Here is a 26,042-nt window from a genome sequence, read left to right as displayed (position 1 = left end):
CCTCCCCACTGCGAAGAAATGCTCCGCTCCCGACTGTGGAAAATGACTTTCCAGTCAATCTCAACACCGGCGTCTCCGTGAACTTCCAATTGTATATGGACGTCCTATCCGGCCATAAAATCGGTGTGGAGACCGCTGGGAATCGCCTACCCTTCGCTGTAGGGAGCATGGTCTACTAAAAGAGAAAGGTAAGCTCCAAATTTTATTGGAGATGGCGCCAACACCACCGATGAAGTTGCAGAAAAAAATGGCGATGGGGATCTTTAAGAGGTACGTAACGCAACGCAAATTACCGCGGCTATTTCGCTTACGCCATGCCAGATCTTTCGATCTCCGTGGCAACAGAGCGGTCAGACACGGTAGAGCTCCAGGTCTTTCTCTTCTCCAAACGTCCCTCGACCAACGTCCCCGCCGGTAATGTTTCCGCCAGACGACAGACATCATGCGATAGATCCCGCTGAAGCACAAGTTGTGACCGAAAGCAGAGGAGGCGCCGCTCCGACTGGGTCTCCGCCGCGGACCAGAAGAGTAAGGTGAAGCGAGCAAGTGTTGTGCCGTCCAGAAGCCCGGCGGTTGGGGGACAACAGCTATGGGACAAACCGACACAAGGGAAGCGGCTAAGGTGCCCTGACGAGACGTGCGCGTAGATCTGCGTACCAGCTGTCAGGTCTGACTGCTACGGCGCAGGAGCGTGCTGGGTCGGGGAAAGTGGTGGAAGCTGCCGTTGGATCATCGTGCAGACGTTGGATCTGTAGCTTTATCTCAAGAGCGACAAGTCGAAGCGACTCCCTGTGGCTTTTATGTCCTAAAGAGTAGAGATCTGCGCGCATTGCGGTTCGTGGCTGGTTTCTGGTCGCATCTCCGGATCCACTTTCCAATGGCCGTGTTTTTCGTCCGAGCAAAATTGAAGATATCACATGTCTCAATTGTTACATTCTCTCGTGGTATTTGTCGTGCTTTGTCCGCTCTGTTGGTAGTCCCATGGTGGACTGAAGAGCGCTGAGGTTGGCCATCTGCAGCCTCGCGTCCCTAGGATCCAAATCCCGTCACGGACAGCCATCACCGTGCCTGTTGGAGTGCTGAAACCGCTCGTTTGTGTCGGTCGCGGCTGAGCTGCGGTGGGCACAGCGTTATTTCCGGCTCATGTGCCTGTCCGTTTCGACCCACGTAGCTTCGGCGGTGTTTTTGCGAAGGCTGTACTGATTCGTACAGGAGGCCCATTTCCACGCTCCATGTGTACCTCGGAGGGTAAGATGCGTCTATTTCCGAAGCGGATTTGCGGGTCCGGAGAGAAAAGGGACATGGCTGCTGCGGGTGGGAAAGACACCGACTTCTGTGGTTTTTGGGGTCGAATGAGGTCTTCACGATGCCGAGGTCTGCGTTACGTAGTCGAAGTGATCGGTGTAATAGTGGCTGACGTGCAGTATGACTACTCCATGTCTCCGTGGGGCCGGATGAGGGTCTGCTGAGGGCCTGCGGTGGACAGCATCCCGCGATTGTGTAGTACGAGAGGCCCTGAATGGTCGAGTATGAGGGAGACTGGCGGTCTGCACATGGTTCAGTACCGTTGTTGTCGAATTACACGACGCACGAGATGCAGGAGGTTGAACCATTTCGACCTGGCTAAATATTGCGCCGGTCAGTCTCGACATATGTCGACAAGAGCGCGGTTGCAAGGTGGTTGTGTAGCGCCACCATTACCAGCTCTGAGGTGTTGCGAGATGCTTACCTTGCTGTTGACGTCCACGTCTGCATCTCAGTAATGCTGACGACAGTTTCACTCCAGTGAAACGGCTTGGCTGCAGCCTTTCACATCTCGCTCTGGATTGGGAATTGTTCGTTTGTTCAGGGGCTGGAGGACTGCATAATGCAATCTTCACGCTTGTGCCTCATGCGGCCAAGCCGGAGCTGTCGAAGAGAATGGTCCGTCACACTGAAAGACGAGGTGGGCAGGAGCAAATGCAGGCCATGAGAAGGTGCATCTGTTGGTGGGGTAGGGAAGCGAGCGCAGTCTGATTTGCACAAGGAGCGACGTCAGGCGTCGGCTTCACCATGGGACGCACGACTTGAGAAGACTCGATCAAATGTTGGAGCGAAACGTCATGAGATGTGTTCGTGTTTGCCGACCCAAGTGGACCCGTCACAGCTGCTAATTTTGACCATGTAGGACAACTACCAGCCCTTTTGCGCCGCAACGGCGTGTGCAGAGATGCAGCCACACTGGCAAGGTAGGGTGATGTTACAGACCACGCACAGCATGTTAGTAAGCCTCATCTGCTACTCACCCGAAATCTTGAGTCCTCAAAGCTTTGGATCTGTCACTTTGAAAGAGATGCAGGAGTGTGGAATTAGGAGGAGGTCACGGAAAGTGGTCGGCGTCCCATCGATTGGCTCTTTCTCTGGACGACTATCATGTACCACATCCAAAGGTGAGTTTGGAAAAGACGTCGCGTGCTGCAGTTGAAACCAATTCCTTGTCTATGTTTCAGTGACCATCGACTTGCGCTTTTTCAATGTCGTTTACATTTTGTGACTGAAAGCGACTAATCACTTACAGACTGACACCGCAACAATTGTGGCTGTGGCATCTGGAGACAGCTCCGTTATCACGAAGTCCAGTAGCTCGGAATTGAAAACAAAAACCTCGGACTTTCATCCGGTACAGTTTTCAATGTGGTTCTTGCAGGCAGGTTCGCTCTGTAATATCTGGGAATGGGTGTGATTTTCGGAATTTAAGCTTAAACGCGAAGCAGTTGGGAGTCCAACTCGGAGTTGAGGCTGATTCTACAGCCGCTCACCTCCGCACGTCCTTCTCCGCGCAACAACTACCACACGCCACAGTGAAGCAACTTGACGCGAGATGGTCTTTTTGGCAGGCGGATAAGGCTGTTATCGCGTTTTGAAAAGCGGTAAGTGCAGCGCAAGGTGACAAATAGGCGCCTGGATATGTGGGCCCTCGATGAGCTTTGAGGAGAATAATTTGGTCAAATCGACGATTCCTCGACGCTGCGAACAAACATGTCTTAAAGGCCCGATGGTCGTTGCGCTTGGCCCCGTACTTTTTCCCGACATGGCGACGAAGCGCGGTCACCGCTGGCAACTACCACTGGTAAGTGGTAAGATACACTGCGTTGGTTGTATACAGTCCGCCGACTATGCTTCTGGTTCCTTGTCCCACGGTTGCCTTATGGCTAGGGGGCATGCCCACAGGGGTACGTGGCCGACGTCGATGGCCCCTACATTGAAGAGGCCCATGACCGCAGCAATCCTGGTCAAAGACCACAAGATGCGATACACAGTAGCCGCATTATCTGTCCAACCCAAGGGTAACAGCGACAACCGGACCATTCATTTGTTGTAGCTCTCCAGAATTGGTGGACTTTCTCTGGTTGTGGCAGAGCACCTAATTTTTCCCACGGAGCTGGAAACACCCAGTAGAGACCGCAGATCGAGATGTGGCTACAGATTGATGGCTGCATGACTCCTCCAGTAGGATCCGCACAGAGATGGGCCCCCCAATGAGAATGAGCGCTGTGAAAACCCTGGCATGGATCATGAGCGCGAAGACACAGCAGGGGCGCCCGCATGTGTTGAAATTGGTTAGACTGGACATCTTTTCAGCCGCTGTGCCGTGTGGATGCACCTCTCAGACGCTACCGGCCTCGAGAGTTGCACTCCGGAAGGGTCACGATTGGCTGTAGTCCGCCGAGAATCGATGCCAGGCTATCCGAGCTATACAGTCTTCTGCACAGCCCTCGGGCCTCCCGGTGCAACGTCTGTTATGCAGTGGCTGCATACAAGCAGATGGGAATCTGAGGGGCTTTATTCATCAGGACGGTTATGGCGTTTCCTGCGGTTTCTCGGAACTTCTCAGGACTCTGCTGAAACAATTAGCAAACTACACCAGGCACTCGCGAGAGATGGCCAGAGACTGCTCCCATGCTCACAGCTACCTTTACTCCTCGCCTTGCCTGGAGATTGAACTCAAAGACACCCCAGTCATGTGACCGGAGCCTCATCCACCTCCCCGATCTTGCGTCACGGCGAGCTTACAGAAAAACCCTTGAGCGGCTAAGCTCGGTCCTGTGCGCATTTTCTGTAAGGCAAAAGTGGCTTCTATTTCCAATCTTGCATCAGCCGCGCGCCCACTGTGTCCGTCACGTTGCCCAAGCCCGAGTATTTGAGATATCGACGGCCACTGTCCGATCTACCCGCCACTACTCGTTTGTAGACTCTTCAAATTTTACCTCCCTGTGGACCTTGGCCCAAGTTTGAACTGCCCCTTAGCTGGACACAGCTTCTGAGTCAGCTGGAAATATTAGACTCTTACACGGCCATGAGCGCTTTCCGTCCCATACGCCCTTCATCCAACTCCCCGTTGTCGCAGCCTTCCGCAGGACACGATTCTTCTTACTCGGACCGCCACGCCCAACGAGATGGAAGCACCGATGACCAAGAACCAAGCAGTGTCCACAGAGCCCGCAAGCGTCGTGCTCCAGCTCATGTCTCCCGAAATGCATGCACCAACTGCAAAAGTGCTCGTGCAAAGGTAGGGTGTCTGCCAAAGCAATGGGCCAGAGCATCACTGACGTTTCATCTCTTGACTGTCCACAGTGCGATGGACAAGACCCGGATCCTTGTGGAAGGTGTGTCGCTCGTGACATGAAGGATCAATGCCGTTACGAAATGCATGTCAAGCAGGTGAAGGAGGACATGGTCCGGAAGATCAAGAGTCTGGAGCAGCAGAACGCTGACTTTCAGGGCTCGATGAGGGAGAAGGAGGTCCAGATCGAAGCGATATTCGACGCCCTGAGAAACAACGAACGAGGACCAGAAGCCTTGGACCGGTTGCGATCTGGCCAGTCGTGCGAAGAAATCGCCTCCTGGCTGGGTGCTTTCCCATTGCGAGACGGAGGATCATCACCAGGCTCGGAGGCCAAGATGTCGGACATTGTCGAGAACTACGAATCATCGATGCGCCTCGATTCGCCTTGTCTGCCGTCTTTTGGCGGCAGTGTCGTGCAATGGACGTCGGTTACCAGCGACCCCAGGCTCCTTCAACACCTTGCATCCCTATTCTTTTCCTGGGTACATCCGGTCCACATGCTCTTTGATGAACGTCGATTCCGAGAAAGCTGTTCCAAAGGCGACACAAAATACTGTTCCCCGGCGCTGGTCAATGTCATTTGTGCAACCGGGTGCCTCTACCTTGTCGATCCTGAAGGCAACGAAGGTCAATCAAGGCGACTCTTGAAACGTTTCCTAGCGCAGGCGCTAGAGGACGTTCGTAGAGAAAGTCCCCGAAGTTTGACGTACGCGGCGACTTATGCTGTCCTTTTCCTCGTCGAGGTTGGTGTGAACAAGGCTCGGAAGGCTTCGTCGCATCTTCGTCTTGCATTGGAAAGTTTGAGTCACTTGGCGAGATGGGAGTACTCGTCAGAGGCTGTCAATATAACGCTGTGCGGGATACATACCTTAAGCGCGTAAGTTTCGAAGAACACGCTAAGCTTGAATCGTCTCTGACATCTGCACAGGATCTGGTCGACACTCACCTTTCAAAGATTTCCTTTTACTGGCCCAGCTTTAGCATGGTGCGACGAGAACGTAGAGGCGAAGACGGATTCGCTTTGGACCCCCTATCGATTTCCCCAGGACGAGGCTGCCAGTCACGTAACGAGCCATGCGATGATCGTGTCGAAACAACTGGCAAAGCTCAGCGCAATCATGAACGATGTCGGGATACTCTTTTTCACTCCAGGAAGCCGCGTGGAAGCTCGGTCGATCGTAAACATCTATCGGCGACTGCGCGAGTGGAAGCAGAACTTGCCGACTCCATTAAGCATGGAAAGTGACAGACCGAGGGGCCATTGCCATCTGCCCCATGTCCTGTTTGTTCAGTATGACCCTTGGATTTGCGAATTGCGGGATGAATGCTAAGTTCAAGCAGCATTCTGTACAACGTCGTCCTTTGTCAATTCCTCCAACCCCTCCTTGAAGTGGACGAGCTCTCGCCGACGATGCGAGAATACCTTAAGAGTATCATGGAACAAAGCGCGGTCGAGGGAATCAAACTCCTGGAGCAGTACCGTCATCTCTACACGCTGAGATACCAGGCGCCGCTCCTAGCGTTTTGTGTCGTGCACATCTGCGTTGCGGTCCCTCAAGGAAGAAAGTCGACTGCTCAGGACGCATACCTCACCATCAGATTTGGATTGGAGGCCATGGAGGAGGCGTTACCCGGTTTTGCATATGCAGGTCCTCTCGAGTTCTTATTCTGTAAGGCAATTACCGAGCTCAATCTGACTGCGCCGGACGCTCTTAAGACTCTGATGAGCAACCTTCCCGAGTACGGACCAGAAGAGTTGTTGGATACTTGCGAGAGGATTACGTGTGTACAGCCTCGTAACACATTAGTCGGACGGATGGAAAGAGGATTTGGAGACGACTTCACGCAACAATGGAGGCAAGTCGTCGGGGGTTTGGACAATAAGAATAGACGGCAACAAAGCAGCACCGGGGCTGGGAATCCGGGTAGCAGCGCTAGGTTGATGCAAATAAGGTCGGTTGTCAACCCTTAGTTCCAATGAAGGTCTCTCCTTGACCTTGGTCGACTCGGACGGGGTTTTTCAGTTGAAAAGAGCAGATGAGCTTGGGATCCACCTTTATAAGCCACCGATGCTTGGTGCCATAGTTCGCGGTACACAAACCAAACCATTGGGCCTTGGAAACCGGATCTCCTCGATCAGCGTTGATACCGCGTGGCTGGTTGTTCCGATACTCTTTCAAGTCGACGTTTCAAGCACCGCGTGTACCGCGAACTTTGGCGCCAAGCCACAAACTCCAAGGCAAATTGAATCGAAGTCGAGCCAAAAGCCTTCGCCTTCCGCAAGCCCACTTCTTTCTGCCGAGAGGGTGGTTCTCCAGCAGCTCGCGGATCGTCAAGGTCGACGGTCGTCCATTCCTGAAGGAGTCGAGTCTTCCAAAAGACCAGAAGCAGCAGAAGAGAAAGAAGGACAAAGCTCGCATCTCGTCCGCGTTTGCTTTGAATCCTTCGAGCTCGTCTGCAGACTGACGTCGATGAAGTTCAACCGAGGCAATGCCAAGGCATGGTTCGGGCGGTCGATTGTAGAGAATCTCTTGGCTCTCGTGGGGAATAGACACAACATGTTCTTCATCTGGTTGCAGCAGTGGAGACGAGCAAGCTTGGCGCATAGACTGGTTCAAGCTCACGGCACCGATCCTTGCTCCGAGTGATGTGGGCTGGTGGCCAGCAGGTTTGCAGGAAGCGATGTGGTGGTGGAAGTACTGAAGGTACAATGAGTGGTGAGGTTTGGAGGCTCTGAAGGTACAAGGGATAAGTTTTTGTATCGTGGTGAGATCACCACCACTGAGAAGGCTCGCGGAGCTGGGTCCGATGTAGTAGCCGCATGCAAGGTTGATCAAGATCGGAGCACTCCCGCTCTGGCACGGGCCGCTTTGTGTGCATGAGGGCGACGGCAGGCTTTTCGCCCAGATCAAGAACCGTGACCATGTCCATGACGGGACATGGGGACCCGTTTCCTTGAAGATTCCTGTTTGAACCTTAGCATTTCGCTTCGAAGCCCATTCGGGCTGCTCGATCAACACTGTAGTCACTCAAAACGTGAAACAGTGCGTAGCAATGGCAGGTTTGCTCTTATTCAGAGAGCGTGTAATTAACCACTCCCACCACCGCAAAGCAATCCATCATACATTCGTCGAGTCCGCCCCCCAAATCGAGTCGCAAGTCCACTGCCGGATGTTGTCCCACAGAGGCGTCTAAATGAAGCTGACGCCAGTGTTTCCTTCTGTCATTTCGCACCAGACGTTCTGTATGGTGCTCGGATCCAGGATTTTGCCTATGAGGTTTTTCGCTGGACCAAAGCGATACTGGATCGCTCATAGCGCAGTTGTAGATTGCATCGCACCGAATCTCTGGTCAAGGTGTTCGTAGTCGAGCAGTAGCTCTCGCTGGCAAGGGAAAACAGTCAATACCACCCAAATTCCCTGTGTTCAAATGAAGAAGACTTCATCTTACCCTTTCTCTTCTCCAGTTGTTAACGTCGAAGAAGATGTAACATCCTCGTTCCTGCTTGTCGCTAAGTCGCTGAGGCTGAGGGAAACTTGCATCTTTCATCATCCACTGGCGCAACTCTTTGTGCCAGCGCCAATCGCGATTCCACCTTGAGAATGTCAGTACAAGGTCCTACTTAAGGGGTCCGTAGAACCGCATCTACTACTTACAGCTCCTGAGCCGCGACTTCTTGGATGATGTCCCTCGGATTTTGGTAGAAGATGGCGAACAGAGTCTCGTCCGAAAAGCTAGCGATTTTGGTGTGTAGTGGCGGCACATTGGTCACAGTGTATGCCCCAGGCAGAGTGAAATCCGGTACGACTGGTCGCGAAGTAGCATCTGCGAAAGGGGAGCCGAAGGTGGGATACAAAGGAGAGTTGTCGGGACGGTTCAGGTCGAGGCCCAAGACGGTGAGGTCCTGACCAACAGCAAGAGCCGAGTGATCTTGGCTATCCGGAGGTATCATTGCCAGTAAGCCGGGAAGACCAAAGCGGTCGAGTTCGTTCATCTGCGAAAGTCGGGGTTGATCAGGATGCTGAACAGCACCGCCCTTAGCAGGTGGTTGTACAGGTTGTTGACTCCCGTACGATGCAGTACTGGCTTCTCGTGCTCTCCTCTCTGCCGCAGCTCTCTCATCACGCAGGACCGCACTTCCCAGCCCGTCGCGGACAGTCTCGTGCTGACCGTCCGCAGGACTAGAAACTCCATTGCGTCCTGGTTGCACGCTGCCGCCGAACCCACTCGCGTTGGCAGCTCCGCCAAACGCAGCGTTTTGAATCATGCCCGTCCGTCGATCTTGACCGACCTCGCCGGCACCATTGCCACCCAAAGGAGGGAACTCCTCGATGTTCACTTGCTGCTGTTGCGGGGCTCCTGAAAGCTGACCCACGCCACCTTGACCTCCATAGCGATAGTCGTCCAGCCCTCCGCCAAATTGGGAATGTGCCGAAGATGCGTCGTCCTGGGGCTGTTGCTGATGATCCTGCTGAGACCTGGTTGCTTGAGCGGATGGTGGAGCAGGAGTTGCGCCTTGTCCATGCGGCCTCTGGACAGGAGTGTGTTGCGCGCTGCGTATGCTTGGATTCGACCACAAAGCTTGGGACTGGTTGTTTTGGTGTTGGGTTTGGGGGTTTCCGGACAGCGAAGGAAACTCGCTACGCAAGCATATTAGCACCCTAATCCGATGATGATTGCACGAGTCTTACGAGGGGTCCAATGGGGTGTTTGTCTGGGAGCCGCCGCCTATCGTCTGCGCAAAGCTGGATATTCCTGCTGCGTTGGGCGTCCTCGTCTGCACAGCCGAGAGACCTGGCGCGCCGCCCATGGGTCCGTTGAAGCTCCATCCTGACCCATTGCCTGTCAAGTATATATCAGCTGGCCCATTCGACCCGAGCGGAGGATGCGAGGACAAGTACCGAGCTTGGCGCCTTGGAGTCGAGAGGATTGCATTGGGGTCCCACGGCCTGCTCCTGTTTGTTGCGCTTGGAACATGGTCCCGGGCATGTTGCGTAGTTGCTGCGGCCCTGCTCCTGTGTAAATGATCAGCAAATGTTCGTTTCCAATCGTTGTTCGAAATTGCTTGGGCGAGGGCGGCCGTGTTCACGAGCTCGGTCTGGGACATCGGGGTACGCCGTCGCAACTGGGGTCACAGCCAGTGCCCAACAATGTCCATCGGCGCCCTTCCGTAGTCTAGACCAAGCGCGCGCCGAGAGATGACCCTCCGCAAGCTTCGTGAGAGCGTATGGTGGAAACAGAGCTCGCAAGGCGGTCCAGCGTCGAGGAGGGAGATTGTGGTGGACGAAGGGTACCGACCTGGCCGATTCATGATAGCTGGTGGAGGTGCGACTGCGTCGAGGACGGCAAAGCGGTCTGGAAGTCTTGGAACAAACACCGGGAGACGTGCGCGAGGGTGTGTGGGGGTGGATATTGTTTGCTTAATGCTGTTGCGCGATGATGGCTTGGGTCGGTGGTCTTGGGCTTCGGCGTGAAACGAGTCGTGGCCGCTGCGCGTGTGATTTGACGCTGCAGGAGCGGCCAAGACATTACGAATGGGGACCCTTGCAGCTGCTAGGTCACGGCCGCGAAAATCCGCCGCTGCAAGTCGGACTTCAACATCATCACCAGCAGCACCTACCTTCTTCACGCACCGTTGCCCATTGACGCTCCACGCACGCCGAACGACGTGCCACCGTCGCCATGAATGCCCGCGCTCTCTCGCGAGCATCTCTGCATGCCCGGCATGTCGCCCACGAACCAACCTTTGCCCGAATTCCTAGCGCCGTCACACCAAGCTCGATTACACAACAACGATGGAGAGGAGATGCAAACAAGGATAGAGGAGTGTCTGCTCTGAGAAGTACGGGTCTGCGACGTCGCCAAAGATTATCAGTCAAGTTGAAGGACTTGCCTGTCCCCAAGTGGAAGATTCCTCGCCAGTCGCAGGATGTCGACGAAGAACACGGCCTTTGGCAATTCTTTCCCGCGGATAAGAAGCTGTTGTCAACACCAGAAGAAGATGCATCGCATGGTGAGGGCTAAGATCTTTCATGAGAGACCGTGAATTAATTTGGTGCGTACAGGACGTTCGTGGACAATGGCTGAACTGCGACACAAGTCCTGGGAAGACCTGCACCGGTTATGGTGGACATGTGTCAAAGAGCGCAACCGCTTAGCAACCGAGGCATATGAGAGAAGGCGCATCGAAGCTGGTTACGGTGACTACGAAGCAGATGAGAGAGACAAGACGGTAAGCCATACTACGGCGCAATTGCGGTTGTCACTGAAGAGGCGTGGAATTGGCTGCATCTTTGATTGGCAGCTTGTTCTGGTCAAGTCAACACACCACGATGATCAATGCGCTAATGGTTCTCGTGTTGCGCAGGTCAAAGAAACCATGAAAGCAGTCCGACATACGCTGATCGAACGCTGGTATTCATGGGAGAATGCCAGACAAGTAGCATTGGATGATCCCGAGGTCGATTTGTCTGGCCGAGCAGACGCATACAATCCTCAAGTCATTGACGTGAGCACGATGGTCCCTCTCCTATGGCCTTGCACTAACTGGCAACAGGAGGCTGAATTCGAAGACGAGGTGATAGAAGAAGCGACCCCGGGCAAGAAGGAGATTGAATCTGCCAAATCGGACAAGCCAGAAGCTGAAAGTCCAAAGCTGGCAGCATCTGCAGATTCAAAGCCCCCGCAACAGTCGGCATGAGGAGGTAAATAAGGGTCACAAATGATGGTTGCCCGTGCGGAGGCCTAATGAAGTGATCTTCTGAGATGGCCCAAATAGGAAAGCTTCTGGGCTCAGGGATTGGAGCTCTTCAATACGGGGCGCGGTGAGCATGACGTGTAGTATAGTAAATATATCCAGACGAGGGAACAGTTGATTGTGAGTCGAGCAGGCGAGTTGCGTATGGAGACCAAGACGGCCCCTCCCGGAGCGGGAGACGTTGATGCTAGGGAGTCTTGGCGGAGCGGCGACTCGTGGCACAATCTTAAGGCGGTGGCTCAAGCTTCACCGCGCGACCCCCTCCTCAAAACGACCATCTGAGCACCGTCCTCTCCGTCTCGTCTCCTATAATTCCCCTGCGATTCCCTCGTCTCCTCGAACCAGATCCCAAATCTACCACACATTCACAACTGCCGCCATCATGGAAGAAGTCGCCCCCGAGTACGATGTCGTTGTCCTTGGCACCGGTAACTACCCCGCTACGACCTCTCCGCCAGCCATCGAGAGCTAATTCGAGCACACAGGCCTGACCGAATGCGTTCTTTCTGGGTACGATGATACGGAGCATACAGTCTTTCTCCGCGAGCTAACATTTTGCCCAGAGTCTTGTCCGTCAAGGGCAAGAAGGTCCTGCACATGGACAGGAATGACCACTATGGCGGGTATGCGGCATCCCTGAATTGGACACTTATGGCTTTTGCTAATCCACAGTAGTGAGGCTGCTTCTCTGAACATTGAGGCTGTATGTTGCCTGTTTCCACCCGTTCCGGCATAAGCTCACACATGGATAGATGTTCAAGAAGTATGGCAACTACAACCAAGGCGAGGAGCCGTGGAAGAAGTACGGCCGCGCGAACGACTGGAACATCGACCTCGTCCCCAAGCTCCTCATGTCCAGCGGGGAGCTCACCAACATTCTCGTCTCGACCGACGTCACCAGATACCTCGAGTTCAAGCAGATTGCTGGCAGTTTCGTGCAGCAGGGCAAGGGTGCCAAGGCAACTGTCGCCAGGGTTCCTTCGGATGCCGGCGAGGCTCTGAGGTCTCCTCTTATGGGTCTTTTCGAGAAGAGGCGGGCGAGGAGCTTCCTCGAGTGGGTTGGCTCGTTCAAGGAGAGCGACCCGGCTACGCACAAGGGTCAGTTTCACCTCCTATACGGCGCATTGACCAGAATCTGAGACAAGCTTTAGGATTGAACCTCAACGTTGCCACGATGAAGGAGGTCTATGAGAAGTTCGGCCTGGAGCCGTCGACCATGGACTTCATTGGCCACTCGATGGCCCTCTACCAGAACGACGAGTACCTTGGCGCCTCCGGAAGGGCCATCGAGACCATTGAGCGCATCCGGTTGTACGTCAACTCTGTTGCCCGCTACGGAAAGTCGCCCTACATCTACCCTCTGTACGGTCTTGGCGAGCTTCCCCAGGGTTTCGCCCGCCTGTCGGCCATCTACGGAGGTACCTACATGCTCAACGCCGATGTTGATGAGATTCTGTACGAGGGCGGCAAGGTCTCTGGAATCAAGGCCACCATGAAGGAGAGGGATGCGCCTGGCGAGGCTATGAAGTTCACCACCAAGTGCAAGAAGATCTTGGCGGACCCCAGCTACTTTGCCGACAAGGTCAAGCCCACTGGTCACCTGCTGAAGGCTATCTGCATTCTCAACCACCCCATCCCGGGTACCGACAACTCGGACTCGCTCCAGCTCATCATTCCCCAGAGCCAGGTCGGCCGCAAGAACGGTGAGTTTTGATGTGTGGTTGACAGCATTCATTTCTGACCTTTCCAGACATTTACATTGCCGTTGTCTCTTCGGCACACAACGTCTGCCCCAAGGGCTACTACATTGCCATCGTCAGCACAATCGCTGAGGGTGACAGCAACCACCACCTGGAGCTCGAGCCCGGTTTCGAGCGCCTCGGCAAGATCGAGGAGAAGTTCATGGGTCCCCCCATCCCCCTGTACGAGCCCATTGAGGACGGCACGAAGGACAACATTTTCATCTCGAAGAGCTACGACGCAACTAGCCACTTTGAGACAACGACAGGTCAGTATATCTCAACCGCAATCATGAATTACCTGCTGACTTTTATCAGATGACATCAAGGACATTTACCAGCGCGCAGAGGGCCAGGAGCTCAAGGTTGAGGGTCTCAGGGACGAGCAGAAGCTGGTCGCGGAAGAGTAAAAGTGCCTCGAAGTTGAGAAATGAAGGTTCGGATAGAAAGGCATTGGGATGGCCACGGAGCAAGGAAGCTTTTTTCTGTTTTTTCCTACTTGAGATTTCCAAGCTTGCCGCATTATAGTAGGCAAGCCAATGCAAGTGTTTTTGGTTATTCATTCCCTTCTCATGGACTGGGTGATTCTCATCAATCGTTTGTACAGATGTTATTAGACCTCCACGCACGACCCCTTACCCTGTGCATTTTTCATGCCCCCTTTTTACATTTGTTGCGCGATCCACTCCCACCAACCATCGACCCCTGGGCCCTCTTCCCCGCTCACACTACCCCCAACCACCTCGACTGGCACATTCAGCTCTTCCATCTGCTTGAAGTCGAACTTGCCTTCTCCTCCGAAGCCCAGCCATTCCTTTTCATCACCACCCGTGCCCTCCTCCTCGTTGTACGCCACATCCATGACGCCCTTCGCCCTCGCCGTGCGGACCTTTTCAATCTCCGTCTCGAGCTGCGCGCGCACCAGCTGGGCCGGCAGCGCCGTAAACAGATCCATCTTATTCGCAGCGACAAGAACCGGCGTGGGCTTGGGTGGGCGACTCGTCTTATTCCCGGTATAGCGCTTCTGCAGAACCAGCAACAAGTCATGCAGGTACTCGGCGGCGTCGCTGAGGGCGGAGCCCGCGCCGCCGCTGTCGGCCATGGCGGCCGCGTCGACCATGTAGACGACGCCGGCGAGGTTGGGCACGGCGGCGATGGCAGACGGCTGGAGCGTGCGCGCGCGCAGCTTGCCGTGCCCCGGCGTGTCGTGCAGCGCCAGCCGCCGGTTGCGGTCGTTGGTCGGGTCGTTGACGCTGCGGAAGCGCGCGCTGAACGGCGTGAAGTCGGGGTGGAGCGCCAGCGCCGTCTTGTGCGTTGTCTGTGTGGGGTGCGTTTCGCGCGCACGTCCGGTTTCGAGCTGTTGTGAGGTGTTAGTTGTGGGCTTCTTGCTTTGATCGTCATGACGGCTTTTGGTGTTGAGTTGATTTGGGGTGCCAATTGCCTGAACGTGGCAGAGAGATGTAGCATACCGAAGTAACCAGTGCCGTCTTGCCAGCACCACTTGGTCCAACCAGCAAGAAAGCTGGCGGGCTGGCCGGCGTCCGTTGGCGATACAGGTACAGATGGAGCAAGACGGGGAAACCCAAAGCGACGACGAGGGTGATGAGAAAGGTGCTCAAGTGGGCGCCAAACAGCTTGGTCACCCAGCTGTCGGGCTCATGCCATGCTACCATCTTAACGGCTGGCTGGCTGATTTGGTGTGGTGTTGAGGTTTTGCTGAGAGGTATAAGGTGACCTCAGTTGGTGCCGCGCTGTCGGAGTAGTGGCCAAAAGAACCCTGATGGTCGGCAGCGGTTGGCGGCCCGCGGGAGCTCTGTTTCCGGGTCAGGCCATGCCGGTCGGCGACGTTGCAGCGGGCCGAATTTGGCGTCTCCTAGCGCAACACCTCACCATCTTTCACTCTTTGCTTTCGACGAACTGCCTCAGCCGATTATGCCTATGCTGGCCGATTCGCAATTCGTATGATTGTTGACTGTACCATACATGGACGCCGTCCAGCTCAGCCGCCGTCGACCTCGCCAGCAATGGTGCTGATGAAAAACTCTTTGTCGTGTCTCTGGTCTGCTTGAGCAAAGCATCAACAGTGTTCTTTCCTACCTACTCGTATTCGTCGAATCTCTCTCTTCTCCCGAGTCTACTCTGTCTCCTTTGATAATTCGCTTTCGCCTTCCGAGCGGCCTTGAGCAAGATGTGATTGTTGAGAAGATTCGATTATGATGTCTTCGCGACCTCAGGTCTACACGACCAAACAGTAAATCGAGAAAAAGAGCCATGAGACTCCCGCCTTCGTTATCAATCGGGACGAAGTGTCAGGCGGAAGAGTCAAAGAGACAGACATTGTGGCGGTTATTGTTTTCTGCAGAGAACACCTGTCAATCGAAAAGGTTTGTTACTTGAGGAAACTGACTGACAGCGCATAGAAATGCTCTGATCCGACCGACTGAAAAAGACAGACATTACAACTCCCGGTAGTGGTACAGCCTTCTGCTACAGCCAAGCCTACAATCCAAAAGATGGACAAGACACAAATGAACGACCTGCGTATCCATACAGCCTGGCCACAATTCTCTATGCGTATCTCATCCTGTTAGTGTGCAACGGCTGTCCTCCCTGAGAAGCCCGAGACCGTCGACAGCCGCCTGAACAGTCCGTTGTTCAATCCGATTCCACCGCCACTGCTCGCAGGCGAATCAGTCATTGACGTGTCCCCGTCATGCTCCTGCGGCGCAAGGGGGTCGTCCTGAGTCCTGTACATTCCGTCTTCGCGTCAGCCGAACCCACCAGTAGCGGAGGAGTGTGGAAGAAAGACCTTACATGAAGAGCATGTCGTCGAAAGGCGGCCGAGGGTCGCTGACGTTGGTGCTACGGGGGCGGTTCCCACTGTTGGGAGAGCCAGAGACGACGGGCGAACCACCTGCCTGGTCCGTCGTTGGTGAAAAGGTGCGCGGGACATTCGAAGCTTGGACTGAAGACCCAGTTATCGGGCCCGTCGGCGGCGCGATGGACGTCGAGCTGGTGTTGTTGCTGCGAAAGTTTGCGGGGATGGGCGGGACGTCTTCGCCAACCGAAAAGTTTTGATCAACGCTGGGAGCAGGCCTGATGCCTGTTAGCTGCGAATCATAGATCACCTCCATGTCCCACTGAGGCTCGGCGTACCTGCTCAGAGACGTCTCAAAGAGGTTGGTGTTGAGCATGGCGGCCGCTGGGGTTGGGGGGATGGTCGCCATGGGCTCGAAAGAGCCGCCGCTGTGTCGCAGCGAGCTCGGTTTGAACAAATTCTTGGGGAGGTGCGGCGGCTGGATTGAACCGTGCGGAAGAGATGGAGGTACCACATTGGGGACGGGCTGGTGGACGGGCTGGTGGATGGGCTGGTGGATGGGGTTGTTGTTGAGGTTGTGATTGTTGGCCACAGACATGACGGACTGTCTACGACCAGGGGCAGAATTCATTCCAGACGTCATGGCGGTACTCATCCTCCTCAACATCGACCGCACCGTGCCTTCAGTCTGTTCGGAGCGCTGCTGGGCCTCGCCTGGTGCTTCCGTCGGCGCCATGAGGTTGAAGATGCCCTTGATGGCGCCAATGGAGGCACCAACCGCCGCCTGGACCGTCGACCACGAGTTTTCGAGCCGGATAAAGTCATCGAGGTATACTTCGATCTGATCAATCTGCGCAAGGCAGACCTCCATGGCATCAGCAACAAACGTCGTTCCCCAAATCCACACATTAGCCGCTTCCTCCTGGCTGTGGGTTGGCTGGGCGTTGATCATGGTGATGGCCGAGTTGATCATCTTGTCGATTGCCTTTTCCGCCTTTTCCTTTTGCTGCGCCGAGTCGACATAGTAGATCGCGCGGCGGTCCTCGTAGTTGCCGCTCTGCTCCCGGATGCCCGTCTTGACGCTCTCGTAGACGTTCTTGAACGCGTCTTCGTGCACGTAGGCCATGACCGAGTTGTAGTTGTCCAGCGAGGCAAGCACCTGGTCCGCCGCATCGCCAATAGCCGCCGTCAACGCCGCGAGATGGTCGGTCCCCTCCAACAGCCGATGCGCCTGCAGCGTCTTGAAAAACGTAAAGTCGCCCGTGCGACTGGCGCAGTGGAGATTGTGCCGAATGAGGGCCACGCGCTGGGTCCAATGCAGCTTCTTCTCTGGAATCATTCTTGATCTTTGTTGCAATGCTTCTTTTCAATTTTTTCTGCTCTCAACGACTCGGGGGTGGAAGAAAGTAGTGAAAGGACGACGAGAGAAGTGCTGTCAAAGCAGGAGACGCCAAAATCCCTCACTTTAAGGGACGGCAAGAGCCTGCGGCATTGCTTTCGATCACTGTGGTCAAAGCCGGTATCTGCCAATCTAAACACGCCCTACGCGAAACCAAAGAGCAGTAATCAAGTGGTGCATCACGCTTGTCGTTTGCGACGCATCTGCGAAAGAGCGTCGGCATCTCATCAGCATCCGGCGGTGCAGATTGCGGGGGAGTGACGGCGAAGATGCGATCTGGACGGCTCTGTTGTGTCACGTCGTTCTAGACGAAGGTCGCCGTCGTCGTGGACCCCGACGAAGACTTGAAGAGGAGCGCTTGGCATGACTGTGTGTCTGGGGAGTTTGGTGGTGATGACAAGGCCCAGTGACGACAGTCTGGCGCGCCGTTGTTCTTCAGGGTCCACTGTCTCAAACACGCAACGTCCAGACCTCCCTAATGTCTTAAGGACTTGGAAACATCCGCTTGGTGTAGTCCACACACACTGGAAATTCATAACTGCCATCAAAATCCACATTCGAGGGGGAAATGGTCTGAGGACAGGCAGCTTTGCCGGCAAGGAAAAGAAGACGGCCTCCTCATGGACGAGCTGGGCCCAGCACCGACTCCTGCCTTCGCAAGAAACGTCTTCGCCCTCGGCATACATGCCAATCTCAACGGCAACAACAACAGTGACGAAGCACGCACGCCTCATCGTCGACCACTCGGAAGATCTCGAACCCAGCAGATCACAGTGTCCTGATATGCTGAACTCCAAACCCACACGTCGTTGGCAATGTTTCAACCGGTGGACAAAGCACCGGAGGCTCTCCTTTGTCGAGCTGGAGGGGAACTTGCGCGTCTAGAAGAAAGCTCGTGAGACATTCTAGACGACTAGACCCTTCGGAATCAACGTCGGAGCGGCCGGCAAGTGACATGTTCGAGGATGGGTGACGAGGCCTTTGGCCTAGAGCTCAAAGGCAGCTGATGAAGCGGCGGAAATGTGCCGGAGATGCTGAGGGTCGAGTGGCGCACAAGCTCGAAGAGACAAAAGATCTAAGGTAAACGTCCGCAGGGAGCGTTCTCGTTGGCTTGCAGTCATTGGCGGCGGCGGCGGCGGCGGCAGTAGCAGCAGCAAAAAGAGACAAGACAGTCTAGCTCCCCTCTCGGTCTGCAGCAAAAGCAACAGCAACAAGAGAGCAAAAGCGAGGCGAAGGGGCTCAGTGAGGGGACAGCAGAAAGGGCAAAAGAAAGACAAAAGAGTTCGGGGAGGGGGCGGAAGCCTCCCGTACATCTCTACCGGAATCCGACTCCCCCAGAGGGGAATCGAACTCACAACCCCCGGGAAATATTACCGGACTGTGGATCACCTGCAAGGCGTAGGCGGGGGAGCATCACCACTGAGCCAGGCTCCCGGGGGTTGATGGTATTGAAGTCGCATTTGCAAAATATAAAGATGATACTGCTTCTACTGGTAGAGGGCCATCTTTCTGGAGCTCTTGATGAAGCGGCGCTGGAAGTTTGCGAAGCCGCTGGAGCTCAGCATGTCTTGCGTGTCTTCACAAAGGTCAGTCTTTAGGACAGCCGCTTCGTGATGTCCATGCGGGCCAAGATTGACTTCTTTGGCGACACACAGGCCGAAGAGTGAGGAGAATACATTTCCCCAAGGTCAAAGAGATGGAGCAATCTGCCCGCAAGACATAGTTGCGTGAGCTATGAATTCTCGATTCACGCCTACTACCGGTCCTTTGTGCAGCAAAAGGTCGCCTTCTGTCAGAGACTCTCTGACCAACTTCGGCATCACCACGTTGCTCGCGTGCTAGCCTCCTACAACAGCTCACAGTCTCTATGGCAATGGAATTTTGGACACCGGGATACATGCAGCTGAGCACAATTTCAGCAAAATAATGACCTCGAAGATTGGTCGTGTTGGAAAGTTCTAAGAAGGGACACGGCGCGCCTATGTTGGCAAGCGCGTGAGTGCGCCTGCCCTTCGAACTTCCACTTCTACCGGCCTTGAATCTGCAAGACCCGTCGTGGATGCTCCTCATCTCCAACATCTCCATCTCTATCGTCTGTCGCAGTATCTTCACCATCATGTCCGCAAGTCAGCGCAACCAGAACTCCGTTTCGGACCCGTTCGCCGATGGTAAGTTGCTCAACTCCACAATTCTTGCGACGCTCTTTCGCTGACAAGCATCCCTATGTAGGGGCCATTTACGAGGCATCAATCACGCAAGCAAGAATGCTCGTTTCGCCGGCCGCCACGTACCCAACCATGAAAAAGGCTCGCAGGGACCTTGAGCGACAGTTAGGGGACAACTTCGAATACCCCCGCATGCCAGGAACCCAGGCAAAGACCGTCAAAGACTTCACGTTCAACTTATTTCGCAGAATGTCCAGGGACGGCTTGACAAAAATTGATCGTTGTCGAACAGCTCCTGGCCATCAAGCGGGGACCACAACGGCCACCACTCCAACGAATCCCACCGCCACAGCTACTACAGCTACACGCGCAACCATCTCAGTCAATGGACTTGCTCGAATCACTATGAGCAACAAGACCATTCAATCCAGCGTGGCCCCGCAAGGTTACACTAGGGAATGTGCAATTCTCGGGGCTCGTTTGGTGGAAATGGCGCTGCGCCGCAAAGGGCTTGTCACAACACCTACGGTAGCCGATAATCAGCACGATGATGGTCAGCTCGCCAGCATGACAAAGTCCCCAAGAAGAAAGGGATCACCAAGCACCAGCGGCTCACACGAATCGTTCAATGCCTCGGATCATTCGGACGAGGAGCTTGTGTTCAAGAAGGCCAAGGTCGCCGATTCTGGCCACGAGACTGATGACGAACCCGATCACCCCTTTCTTTCTCACCCCTGGCGCCAGGCAGTGAATGGAGCGTTCGTTCTCGACAGCGAGCATGACGAAACCGAGGACAGGGACTATGCCGATCAGATTGATTACACAGACACATGTTTTTGTGGCAGACCACTCGCAACAGTCCGCGACTTCAAGATCCACCTCGCCAAGTACAAATGTCACACGGAATGACCACCACGGACTGGTCCTCTATCGCTATCATTTTCCTCGCATCCTAGACCAACAGCCTGCGAGGGGTGATTGGTTTTGGCTCTACGAACGACCATTGTGCATCACAGAAGCGTCACGGGGATATGTGATCATTGGGAATTTCCAGGCGCATTGATTTGAGCTTTCAAAACCGTGTTCACCAGCTTCCATTTGCGCTCCAATAGTGATTCTCCAAAACAGCTGTTTTCGCGAGGCCGAAAGTGCTACCAAAACTCGAGGAGGCATCATGCGCCCCGTTGGCCTGCTGGTCACTCATCCATTTCGCCTTCATCAGAGCCGGGGACCAGCTCCCTCTCCAAGCGCTGGCCCTCAATCATGGGACAGTCAAGAAAGAGACCGTCGATCCAAAGCATAAAAATCTGGGTCTTGACGTAATTGGCCAAATTGAACTCCCTCATCTCCCAGCAGAGGTCGCGGATAACGTCTATGGTGATGTGACGGCCCCAAGCGTGCTCGAACTCGGCTTTGATTTGCGAGTAGAAGTGGAAGGAAATGCCGCCGCGCATGTGGCACATTGTTTTGATCGCCGGAGGACTTTGTTCGATGAAGGAGAGCTCGCGGAGCGGGGAGATTTCGGATGGCTGTTGCGTGCCGTTGGCGACGTTTACGACCAAGATCCGAGTCGCCATCCTGATGATTTCCCGCAGGATCGAAGGTCGATGTGGGAGTGGGACTTCTGCCATGAGCCTTCCGAGCGCGTACACGGCCGCTGCGTCAGGCTGAAGTGCGATGACGAGTCCGTTCTCGTCCACTTCCATGGCTGCTGCTGGATTGTTCTGGTGGGTATTAGCATGGGCGATGGTTGTGGGAGAGTTTTGGGGACGAACGCAGCTTCGAGGTGTTGGTGTGTGGAGTGGAAAAGTTTTGGCGGCAGCCCGCTGGCTGAATTTGTTTTGACGCCTGCCTTTCACTTCATGATCTCGTGTGGGAAGTGCCTGTGGGCGGCTGTCGAGAGTCCGGCGAAGTGGATGCATGTGCCTGGCACCTCCTCGTCAGTCACCTGCACTTGCCAATTCGAGCCACGAGCTGCAAGACTCGCCCCTGCCGTGAGCGCCAGGCCTAGAAACCCAGATCGACCGACCACTTGAAACCGAATCTTTTCACTCCACCCATCCACCACACCAAGGTGGCACAAATCTAAGCCTCACACTCTTCCTCTCTTCAGCGAAATTCTCTCGGACGGACCTCGACATCATGGCTTCTTCCAGCTGCTCGGACGAATATGGCCCGGTAAGTTTTCTACTATCAATACTTAGATCATCAAAAGCTAAGCTACAGTCTAGATCAAGAACAAGAACAGGCTTGCCTTGGAGCAAGCACAAGCCATCAAGAATGCAGACTTGCAGGCGGAAGTGGCCAAGCTCGAGCAAGTTGTAAGTTCACCATTACTCCTTAATCATTTGGATCCAAATCATTGAATTGGTGCGTAGGATGAGCAGATTTCCCACGTGCTTCAGCAGATCAAGCGGCAGGCTGAAAAGGCTGAGGCCCTCCTGAGTACCAACAGGGGCCGACTTGCAGAATTGAAATCAGTCCTATACACGTACCCCGACGAGGACCCCGAAGATGTGACCAGGGAGTTTTTCGATGCCACGGCTCAATATAAGAGCGAGTACGAGATTCACAACAATCCTGTTGGACACGAGGACGTGGGCGAGCTTTCGAAGCAGGTTGCAGTCGCCGTTCACCTGGTCGAAGTCCAGACTTCGACTCGCGCAAAGATGCTGGACGTGGTGAAGGGCTGAAAACAATCCATCTACTGATACATGACCGACAACGACTTGCTTGAATGGAGGAGAATCTGGGCAATTGGCTGCTTAGGGAGTGATCTGCTCAGAAGACTGTCCATCTAACCACAAGAGATCACCATCAAACTTTTGTCGCCTGGCCGAATCCAACGGCAGTCATGCGTAATTGATGCCTCCAACACTTTGAATCCACGCTTTTCGGGCCTATAAAAGCCATCGCTACCAACTGCTCGGAACCAAATCTTTCCACTCCGCCCATCCACCACGTCTTAGTGGTACTCATCGGCACTTCACCTCCTTCACATCTAAGACGAAGCTCTTCCGACTTACCTCAGACATGGAATCTTCTGGATCTGCTGATTTTGATGGCCTGGTAAGTCCTCCACCCTCAATGTTTAGATCTTTGATAGCTGAGCCCTTGTCTAGAACAAAAACAAGAACAAGCTGGCATTGGAGCAAGAGCGAGCTTGCCAGGCGGTCGATTTGAAAATGGAGATGATCAGGCTTGAACACATGGTAAGCCTATCATCCATTCCTCCATGAGTCCGCGAACAAAGACTAAATTGGTGCCCAGGACTCTGAAGTCTTGACCCTGCTTCAGCAGATGAAGCAGAAGGCCGAAGAGGCTGAGGACCTCATTCAACGCAACACGATTGATCTCACTTGCACAACGGGCTATTTGGGTGCGAAGAAGCCGCTCAAAGCTGGGGTTCAAAACTTCCTCTGGACCACGGCTGACTATTACTCCGGCGAGAACGACAAGCCTCGTGGATATGAAGAAGTGCGTGAGCTTTTGAAAGAGGCTTCTGTAGCTTTCCACTTGGTCGAAGTGCAGACCTCTACTCGCGCGAAGATTGAAAAGCTGGCTGAGAAGCATGGTTGATCGAAATTGCTGGAAGGAGGCATTGGATTCAACATATGGGTATTGGATGACGGGCTCTGAATCTTAGGAATGGGAAAAGTTTGGATGACTGAGTGCTTGGAAATTGATTTGCTTGGAGTATCTCTTCTCTACTCTTAAGCAAGGTCATTATAAATCATACAAAGTTTGGCTTCAGACTGAGAAGATTGACAGCAATTTCATTTGTTTTGCACATATCGTTCACTTTCACTCCCCGTTCACACTTGGGCGTCGCGCAGACGAGACCAAATCCACGAAAGCTCGAAGCCAAATCTTTTCACTCTTTCACCACCTCTCCAACTACATACCGGCGGCACTCATCAGCGCCTGGCCTCATTCTCACATCACATCCTCTCCAACGCCTCTGACCTTTCAACAAATCACACTCGGCTCATACGATGTCTTCCCCCAGCTCCTCCGTCGAAGACGACGCGGTAAGTCCACCATGGCCAGTACTCCTCCCATCAAACGCTGATCGATCGCTCAGAAGTACAAGCTTGCGTCGGAGCAAGAGCGCGCCTGCCAGATCGCTGAGTTGAAAGCGGAGGCAGCGAAGGTTAAGCAAGTCGTAAGTCCACCTTCACCTCACTCACTGATCGAAAGCTAATTCAACCACTCAGAACACACAGGTCAAGACGATGCTCCAGCAGATCGTTCAGAAGGCCGGAATCGTCCTGGCTCAGATGAACTCAAACGGAGAGACGTTCGCTAGCTTCGAGCAGACTCTGACGAACGCAGAGGAGCACTCGGCGGAGCTACTGGACGACGGCGTCCAGAACTACCTCTCGCGCACCTGCGACGACCCCTTCCAGCTCGACAGTCCCGTCGGATACGGCAACGTGCGCGAGCTTTCGAAGCAGGCGGCTGTGGCGCTTCACCTTGTTGCTGTTCTGGCTTGCGCCCGCGCAAAGATGCAGAAGGTGGCCAAGATCAACTACAAAGTGGAGGAGGAGTATTGATGAATTGGGCTGATTGGTGGGATAATGGGCGAAATTCTTCAGAAGGGAAGGGCGAAAAGTTTGGACGACTGATTGCTTATGGATTGGGATACTGAGGGGTTCTTTTCTCTTGATTTATGAGAATGCATCTTTGAGTCGCGCGTGGCGTGGTCGAAATTTCATGTCGACTCCCCGTGCATTCACCTTCCGCGTGACCCTCGAACCTTCATGACGAAATCTGCCATCGACCCCTGACCAAACCTTTCCATCCTCCACAAACCACTCTCAGGCGGCTTCTTCCACCATGCCACCATCCTCTCCAATGTACTATGGCCCAGACCCAGAGGAGGATCACCCCATGGATCTCGCACACATGCAAGCCGTTAACGAGAACAACGTGGTAAGATCCTCATCATAACAGCGCCGGACTCTTGAGCGCTCACACGCCACCTTAGGCAAAGAAGCCTCTCTCTTTGGAGCAGAAGCAGGCCTGTCGCGTCGCCGAGATCAAGGCGGAAATTTCAAAGCACGACCAGATCGTGAGTCTTAATCCGAAGGCTCATAGATTCCAAGCTAAGGAATAACCCAACACTTAGAACGCTGAACTCCTGGGCATACTGCATCAAATCAAGCAGAGCGCCGACATGGCTACAAGGAGGCTACAGTTCAACAACGAACACCTCAAAGACTTCAAGGTCTTCTTAGGCAGACATGAGGACCCGGAAGAGGCGTTAAAGGAGGTTGATGGAATTCTGCACTTGACGGCCCAGAGGAGTCATCAGATCGGCGACCCTGCCGGTCGCCGCGATGTGCAGAAGATATTGGAGGACGTGGAGGTGGCGCTTCGCTTGGTTGAGGTGGAGAGGGAGACTCGCGAAAAGATGAAGCTGTTGGCTGATGTCGAGGCTGAAGTCAAGGCCGAAGGCAAGTAACAGGGGGCTGGGCTTGCATTGGGTTCTTTGGCAAGGGTTGGTCTACAGCAGCTTCTTCTCTCGTCTGCCTTAGGTCAGCAATGTGAATCTTGGGGTCACGTCTATTTTTGCGCGTGGTTGGCGCGTGAAGTTTCCCACGCAATCACTTTCGGTGTGAATCTTGCACATGCAAAACCAAATCTCTCGATGGCCCTAGATCAAACTTCTGCAACCAACCAACACAACAACTCATCACCCTGAGACCTACTCAGGTGGCTTCAACCATGTCCTCTTCCTCTCAGCAGCCTCAGCAGCAGAACATTCAGGCGGGTTCTCAAGCCATGGATCTTGCGATCGTCAACGAGAATGACACGGTAAGCTCTTCAGCCCAATCTAGACAATGTACCGATGTTTTACTGCTGACACATCGCTAAAGTCTAAGAAGACGCTTTCTTGGGAGCAGAAGCAGGCTTGCCGCGTCGCCGAGGTGAAGGCTGAGATTGCAAAGATGGAAATGATGGTAAGCCTGGCAATCACATAATGCAAAAGCACAGTAATACTGACTACTCCCAGAACAAACAGCTTCTCAAGACGATCAAACAGATCGCTTCGATTGCCGAAACTGTTCAGGACAAGATGACTTTCGAAAAACGGAAGTTCAAAGGCTTGAAGGAGTATCTGGACGAGTACGAGGAGCAGGCGGACTTGGCTGCCGTCGAAAGCACTCTCTGGTCGACTATTGAATGCTCAGAGAACCCCATCGCCCATTACGGACGCTACGACTTGGAGAACATGGCTGATGATATGGAGGTGGCCATTCACTTGAGCAACGTCGTCATGAAGACGCGCGAGAAGATGAAGCAGTTGGCTGAAGAATGATGGGTTGGAGTTTCAAGCAGTTCACAAGAGCACGAGAGTTTGGATGATTGATTGCTTGGGGGTTGATTTACTCAGGACATCTCTTCTTCATGGGCAAGACGCGCTTTAGATCATGCGTGGTCTTGCCAGAATTCCACATCAACTTTAATGTGTGCTTGACCTCTTCGATTCCCACGCATTCGCTATTCATATGGCGCTGTCACCTGACACCTCCTCGCGCCTACGCGCGCCTA

At 54.1% G+C, this 26,042-nt stretch overlaps 16 protein-coding genes across 16 annotated transcripts; 10 read left to right on the top strand and 6 right to left on the bottom strand.

The window, feature by feature from the left end:
* Positions 1-4,067: 4,067 nt before the first annotated feature.
* Positions 4,068-6,687, top strand: BKA78DRAFT_88337 (uncharacterized protein). The gene is made up of 4 exons (XM_066893905.1): positions 4,068-4,549; positions 4,615-5,483; positions 5,535-5,897; positions 5,948-6,687. The coding sequence occupies exons 1-4, from the start codon at positions 4,337-4,339 to the stop codon at positions 6,576-6,578; spliced, it is 2,076 nt and encodes a 691-aa protein (XP_066748403.1). The 5' UTR covers positions 4,068-4,336; the 3' UTR covers positions 6,579-6,687.
* Positions 6,307-7,316, top strand: BKA78DRAFT_88326 (uncharacterized protein). The gene has a single exon (XM_066893904.1). It carries the CDS (start codon positions 6,676-6,678, stop codon positions 7,252-7,254), a length of 579 nt encoding a protein of 192 aa, XP_066748402.1. The 5' UTR covers positions 6,307-6,675; the 3' UTR covers positions 7,255-7,316.
* A 383-nt stretch (positions 7,317-7,699) lies between these two features.
* BKA78DRAFT_307305 (uncharacterized protein) lies at positions 7,700-10,056 on the bottom strand. Its single transcript, XM_066887849.1, has 5 exons — positions 9,905-10,056; positions 9,508-9,621; positions 9,298-9,448; positions 8,263-9,246; positions 7,700-8,201 (listed from the first exon to the last, which is right to left on the bottom strand). Exons 1-5 carry the CDS (start codon positions 9,915-9,917, stop codon positions 8,048-8,050), a joined length of 1,416 nt encoding a protein of 471 aa, XP_066748401.1. The 5' UTR covers positions 9,918-10,056; the 3' UTR covers positions 7,700-8,047.
* A 149-nt stretch (positions 10,057-10,205) lies between these two features.
* On the top strand, positions 10,206-11,639 carry BKA78DRAFT_307303 (mitochondrial 54S ribosomal protein uL29m). Its single transcript, XM_066887848.1, has 4 exons — positions 10,206-10,619; positions 10,672-10,838; positions 10,974-11,114; positions 11,163-11,639. Exons 1-4 carry the CDS (start codon positions 10,289-10,291, stop codon positions 11,304-11,306), a joined length of 783 nt encoding a protein of 260 aa, XP_066748400.1. The 5' UTR covers positions 10,206-10,288; the 3' UTR covers positions 11,307-11,639.
* Positions 11,640-13,636, top strand: BKA78DRAFT_307302 (secretory pathway gdp dissociation inhibitor). Its single transcript, XM_066887847.1, has 8 exons — positions 11,640-11,791; positions 11,849-11,873; positions 11,927-11,986; positions 12,039-12,066; positions 12,116-12,461; positions 12,515-13,066; positions 13,114-13,371; positions 13,421-13,636. Exons 1-8 carry the CDS (start codon positions 11,746-11,748, stop codon positions 13,510-13,512), a joined length of 1,407 nt encoding a protein of 468 aa, XP_066748399.1. The 5' UTR covers positions 11,640-11,745; the 3' UTR covers positions 13,513-13,636.
* On the bottom strand, positions 13,637-14,970 carry BKA78DRAFT_307297 (signal recognition particle receptor beta subunit-domain-containing protein). The gene is made up of 2 exons (XM_066887846.1): positions 14,572-14,970; positions 13,637-14,459 (listed from the first exon to the last, which is right to left on the bottom strand). The coding sequence occupies exons 1-2, from the start codon at positions 14,773-14,775 to the stop codon at positions 13,767-13,769; spliced, it is 897 nt and encodes a 298-aa protein (XP_066748398.1). The 5' UTR covers positions 14,776-14,970; the 3' UTR covers positions 13,637-13,766.
* A 674-nt stretch (positions 14,971-15,644) lies between these two features.
* On the bottom strand, positions 15,645-17,471 carry BKA78DRAFT_88212 (uncharacterized protein). The gene has a single exon (XM_066893900.1). The coding sequence runs from the start codon at positions 17,257-17,259 to the stop codon at positions 15,913-15,915; it is 1,347 nt and encodes a 448-aa protein (XP_066748397.1). The 5' UTR covers positions 17,260-17,471; the 3' UTR covers positions 15,645-15,912.
* Positions 17,472-18,255, top strand: BKA78DRAFT_88213 (uncharacterized protein). The gene has a single exon (XM_066893901.1). The coding sequence runs from the start codon at positions 17,683-17,685 to the stop codon at positions 18,202-18,204; it is 522 nt and encodes a 173-aa protein (XP_066748396.1). The 5' UTR covers positions 17,472-17,682; the 3' UTR covers positions 18,205-18,255.
* Positions 17,849-18,783, bottom strand: BKA78DRAFT_307295 (uncharacterized protein). Its single transcript, XM_066887845.1, has one exon. The coding sequence runs from the start codon at positions 18,630-18,632 to the stop codon at positions 18,306-18,308; it is 327 nt and encodes a 108-aa protein (XP_066748395.1). The 5' UTR covers positions 18,633-18,783; the 3' UTR covers positions 17,849-18,305.
* On the bottom strand, positions 18,770-19,487 carry BKA78DRAFT_88260 (uncharacterized protein). Its single transcript, XM_066893903.1, has one exon. It carries the CDS (start codon positions 19,435-19,437, stop codon positions 18,907-18,909), a length of 531 nt encoding a protein of 176 aa, XP_066748394.1. The 5' UTR covers positions 19,438-19,487; the 3' UTR covers positions 18,770-18,906.
* Positions 19,436-20,393, top strand: BKA78DRAFT_350368 (uncharacterized protein; the record flags this gene model as incomplete). The annotated part of the gene is made up of 2 exons (XM_066890981.1): positions 19,436-19,487; positions 19,549-20,393. The coding sequence occupies 2 exons, from the start codon at positions 19,436-19,438 to the stop codon at positions 20,391-20,393; spliced, it is 897 nt and encodes a 298-aa protein (XP_066748393.1).
* A 144-nt stretch (positions 20,394-20,537) lies between these two features.
* Positions 20,538-21,516, bottom strand: BKA78DRAFT_88216 (uncharacterized protein). The gene has a single exon (XM_066893902.1). The coding sequence runs from the start codon at positions 21,404-21,406 to the stop codon at positions 20,681-20,683; it is 726 nt and encodes a 241-aa protein (XP_066748392.1). The 5' UTR covers positions 21,407-21,516; the 3' UTR covers positions 20,538-20,680.
* Positions 21,517-21,626: 110 nt separating this feature from the next.
* BKA78DRAFT_350366 (uncharacterized protein) lies at positions 21,627-22,177 on the top strand (the record flags this gene model as incomplete). Its single annotated transcript, XM_066890980.1, has 3 exons — positions 21,627-21,662; positions 21,716-21,805; positions 21,863-22,177. The coding sequence occupies 3 exons, from the start codon at positions 21,627-21,629 to the stop codon at positions 22,175-22,177; spliced, it is 441 nt and encodes a 146-aa protein (XP_066748391.1).
* A 1,302-nt stretch (positions 22,178-23,479) lies between these two features.
* Positions 23,480-24,080, top strand: BKA78DRAFT_377565 (uncharacterized protein; the record flags this gene model as incomplete). Its single annotated transcript, XM_066892873.1, has 3 exons — positions 23,480-23,515; positions 23,569-23,649; positions 23,702-24,080. 3 exons carry the CDS (start codon positions 23,480-23,482, stop codon positions 24,038-24,040), a joined length of 456 nt encoding a protein of 151 aa, XP_066748390.1. The 3' UTR covers positions 24,041-24,080.
* A 243-nt stretch (positions 24,081-24,323) lies between these two features.
* Positions 24,324-24,951, top strand: BKA78DRAFT_377564 (uncharacterized protein; the record flags this gene model as incomplete). Its single annotated transcript, XM_066892872.1, has 3 exons — positions 24,324-24,419; positions 24,475-24,558; positions 24,616-24,951. 3 exons carry the CDS (start codon positions 24,324-24,326, stop codon positions 24,949-24,951), a joined length of 516 nt encoding a protein of 171 aa, XP_066748389.1.
* A 263-nt stretch (positions 24,952-25,214) lies between these two features.
* Positions 25,215-25,809, top strand: BKA78DRAFT_350362 (uncharacterized protein; the record flags this gene model as incomplete). Its single annotated transcript, XM_066890979.1, has 3 exons — positions 25,215-25,304; positions 25,367-25,450; positions 25,504-25,809. The coding sequence occupies 3 exons, from the start codon at positions 25,215-25,217 to the stop codon at positions 25,807-25,809; spliced, it is 480 nt and encodes a 159-aa protein (XP_066748388.1).
* Positions 25,810-26,042: the final 233 nt, after the last annotated feature.

Source organism: Phyllosticta capitalensis (assembly GCF_038381095.1).
Source record: "Phyllosticta capitalensis strain CBS 128856 chromosome Unknown BKA78scaffold_2, whole genome shotgun sequence".
Taxonomy (NCBI): Eukaryota; Fungi; Ascomycota; class Dothideomycetes; order Botryosphaeriales; family Phyllostictaceae; genus Phyllosticta; species Phyllosticta capitalensis.
The sequence above is the reverse complement of the archived record's forward strand: the minus strand, read 5'-3'. Positions and strand labels throughout refer to the sequence as shown.

What these genes read in the sequence shown, in the direction of transcription:
- BKA78DRAFT_88337 (XM_066893905.1), top strand. Translation starts at nt 4,337, where the DNA reads ATGAGCGCTTTCCGTCCCATACGCCCTTCATCCAACTCCCCGTTGTCG. An exon ending in GCAAAAGTGCTCGTGCAAAG is followed by an intron (nt 4,550 to 4,614) that starts GTAGGGTGTCTG and finishes GACTGTCCACAG; the next exon opens with TGCGATGGACAAGACCCGGA. An exon ending in GGGATACATACCTTAAGCGC is followed by an intron (nt 5,484 to 5,534) that starts GTAAGTTTCGAA and finishes ACATCTGCACAG; the next exon opens with GATCTGGTCGACACTCACCT.
- BKA78DRAFT_88326 (XM_066893904.1), top strand. Translation starts at nt 6,676, where the DNA reads ATGCTTGGTGCCATAGTTCGCGGTACACAAACCAAACCATTGGGCCTT.
- BKA78DRAFT_307305 (XM_066887849.1), bottom strand. An exon ending in ACTCCAAGGCGCCAAGCTCG is followed by an intron (nt 9,449 to 9,507) that starts GTACTTGTCCTC and finishes TATACTTGACAG; the next exon opens with GCAATGGGTCAGGATGGAGC. An exon ending in AACACCCCATTGGACCCCTC is followed by an intron (nt 9,247 to 9,297) that starts GTAAGACTCGTG and finishes ATGCTTGCGTAG; the next exon opens with CGAGTTTCCTTCGCTGTCCG.
- BKA78DRAFT_307303 (XM_066887848.1), top strand. Translation starts at nt 10,289, where the DNA reads ATGAATGCCCGCGCTCTCTCGCGAGCATCTCTGCATGCCCGGCATGTC. An exon ending in AGAAGAAGATGCATCGCATG is followed by an intron (nt 10,620 to 10,671) that starts GTGAGGGCTAAG and finishes TGGTGCGTACAG; the next exon opens with GACGTTCGTGGACAATGGCT. An exon ending in ACAATCCTCAAGTCATTGAC is followed by an intron (nt 11,115 to 11,162) that starts GTGAGCACGATG and finishes AACTGGCAACAG; the next exon opens with GAGGCTGAATTCGAAGACGA.
- BKA78DRAFT_307302 (XM_066887847.1), top strand. Translation starts at nt 11,746, where the DNA reads ATGGAAGAAGTCGCCCCCGAGTACGATGTCGTTGTCCTTGGCACCG. An exon ending in CGACCCGGCTACGCACAAGG is followed by an intron (nt 12,462 to 12,514) that starts GTCAGTTTCACC and finishes GACAAGCTTTAG; the next exon opens with GATTGAACCTCAACGTTGCC. An exon ending in CCACTTTGAGACAACGACAG is followed by an intron (nt 13,372 to 13,420) that starts GTCAGTATATCT and finishes GACTTTTATCAG; the next exon opens with ATGACATCAAGGACATTTAC.
- BKA78DRAFT_307297 (XM_066887846.1), bottom strand. Translation starts at nt 14,775, where the DNA reads ATGGTAGCATGGCATGAGCCCGACAGCTGGGTGACCAAGCTGTTTGGC. An exon ending in AGACGGCACTGGTTACTTCG is followed by an intron (nt 14,460 to 14,571) that starts GTATGCTACATC and finishes ACCTCACAACAG; the next exon opens with CTCGAAACCGGACGTGCGCG.
- BKA78DRAFT_88212 (XM_066893900.1), bottom strand. Translation starts at nt 17,259, where the DNA reads ATGATTCCAGAGAAGAAGCTGCATTGGACCCAGCGCGTGGCCCTCATT.
- BKA78DRAFT_88213 (XM_066893901.1), top strand. Translation starts at nt 17,683, where the DNA reads ATGACTGTGTGTCTGGGGAGTTTGGTGGTGATGACAAGGCCCAGTGAC.
- BKA78DRAFT_307295 (XM_066887845.1), bottom strand. Translation starts at nt 18,632, where the DNA reads ATGTACGGGAGGCTTCCGCCCCCTCCCCGAACTCTTTTGTCTTTCTTT.
- BKA78DRAFT_88260 (XM_066893903.1), bottom strand. Translation starts at nt 19,437, where the DNA reads ATGATGGTGAAGATACTGCGACAGACGATAGAGATGGAGATGTTGGAG.
- BKA78DRAFT_88216 (XM_066893902.1), bottom strand. Translation starts at nt 21,406, where the DNA reads ATGCATCCACTTCGCCGGACTCTCGACAGCCGCCCACAGGCACTTCCC.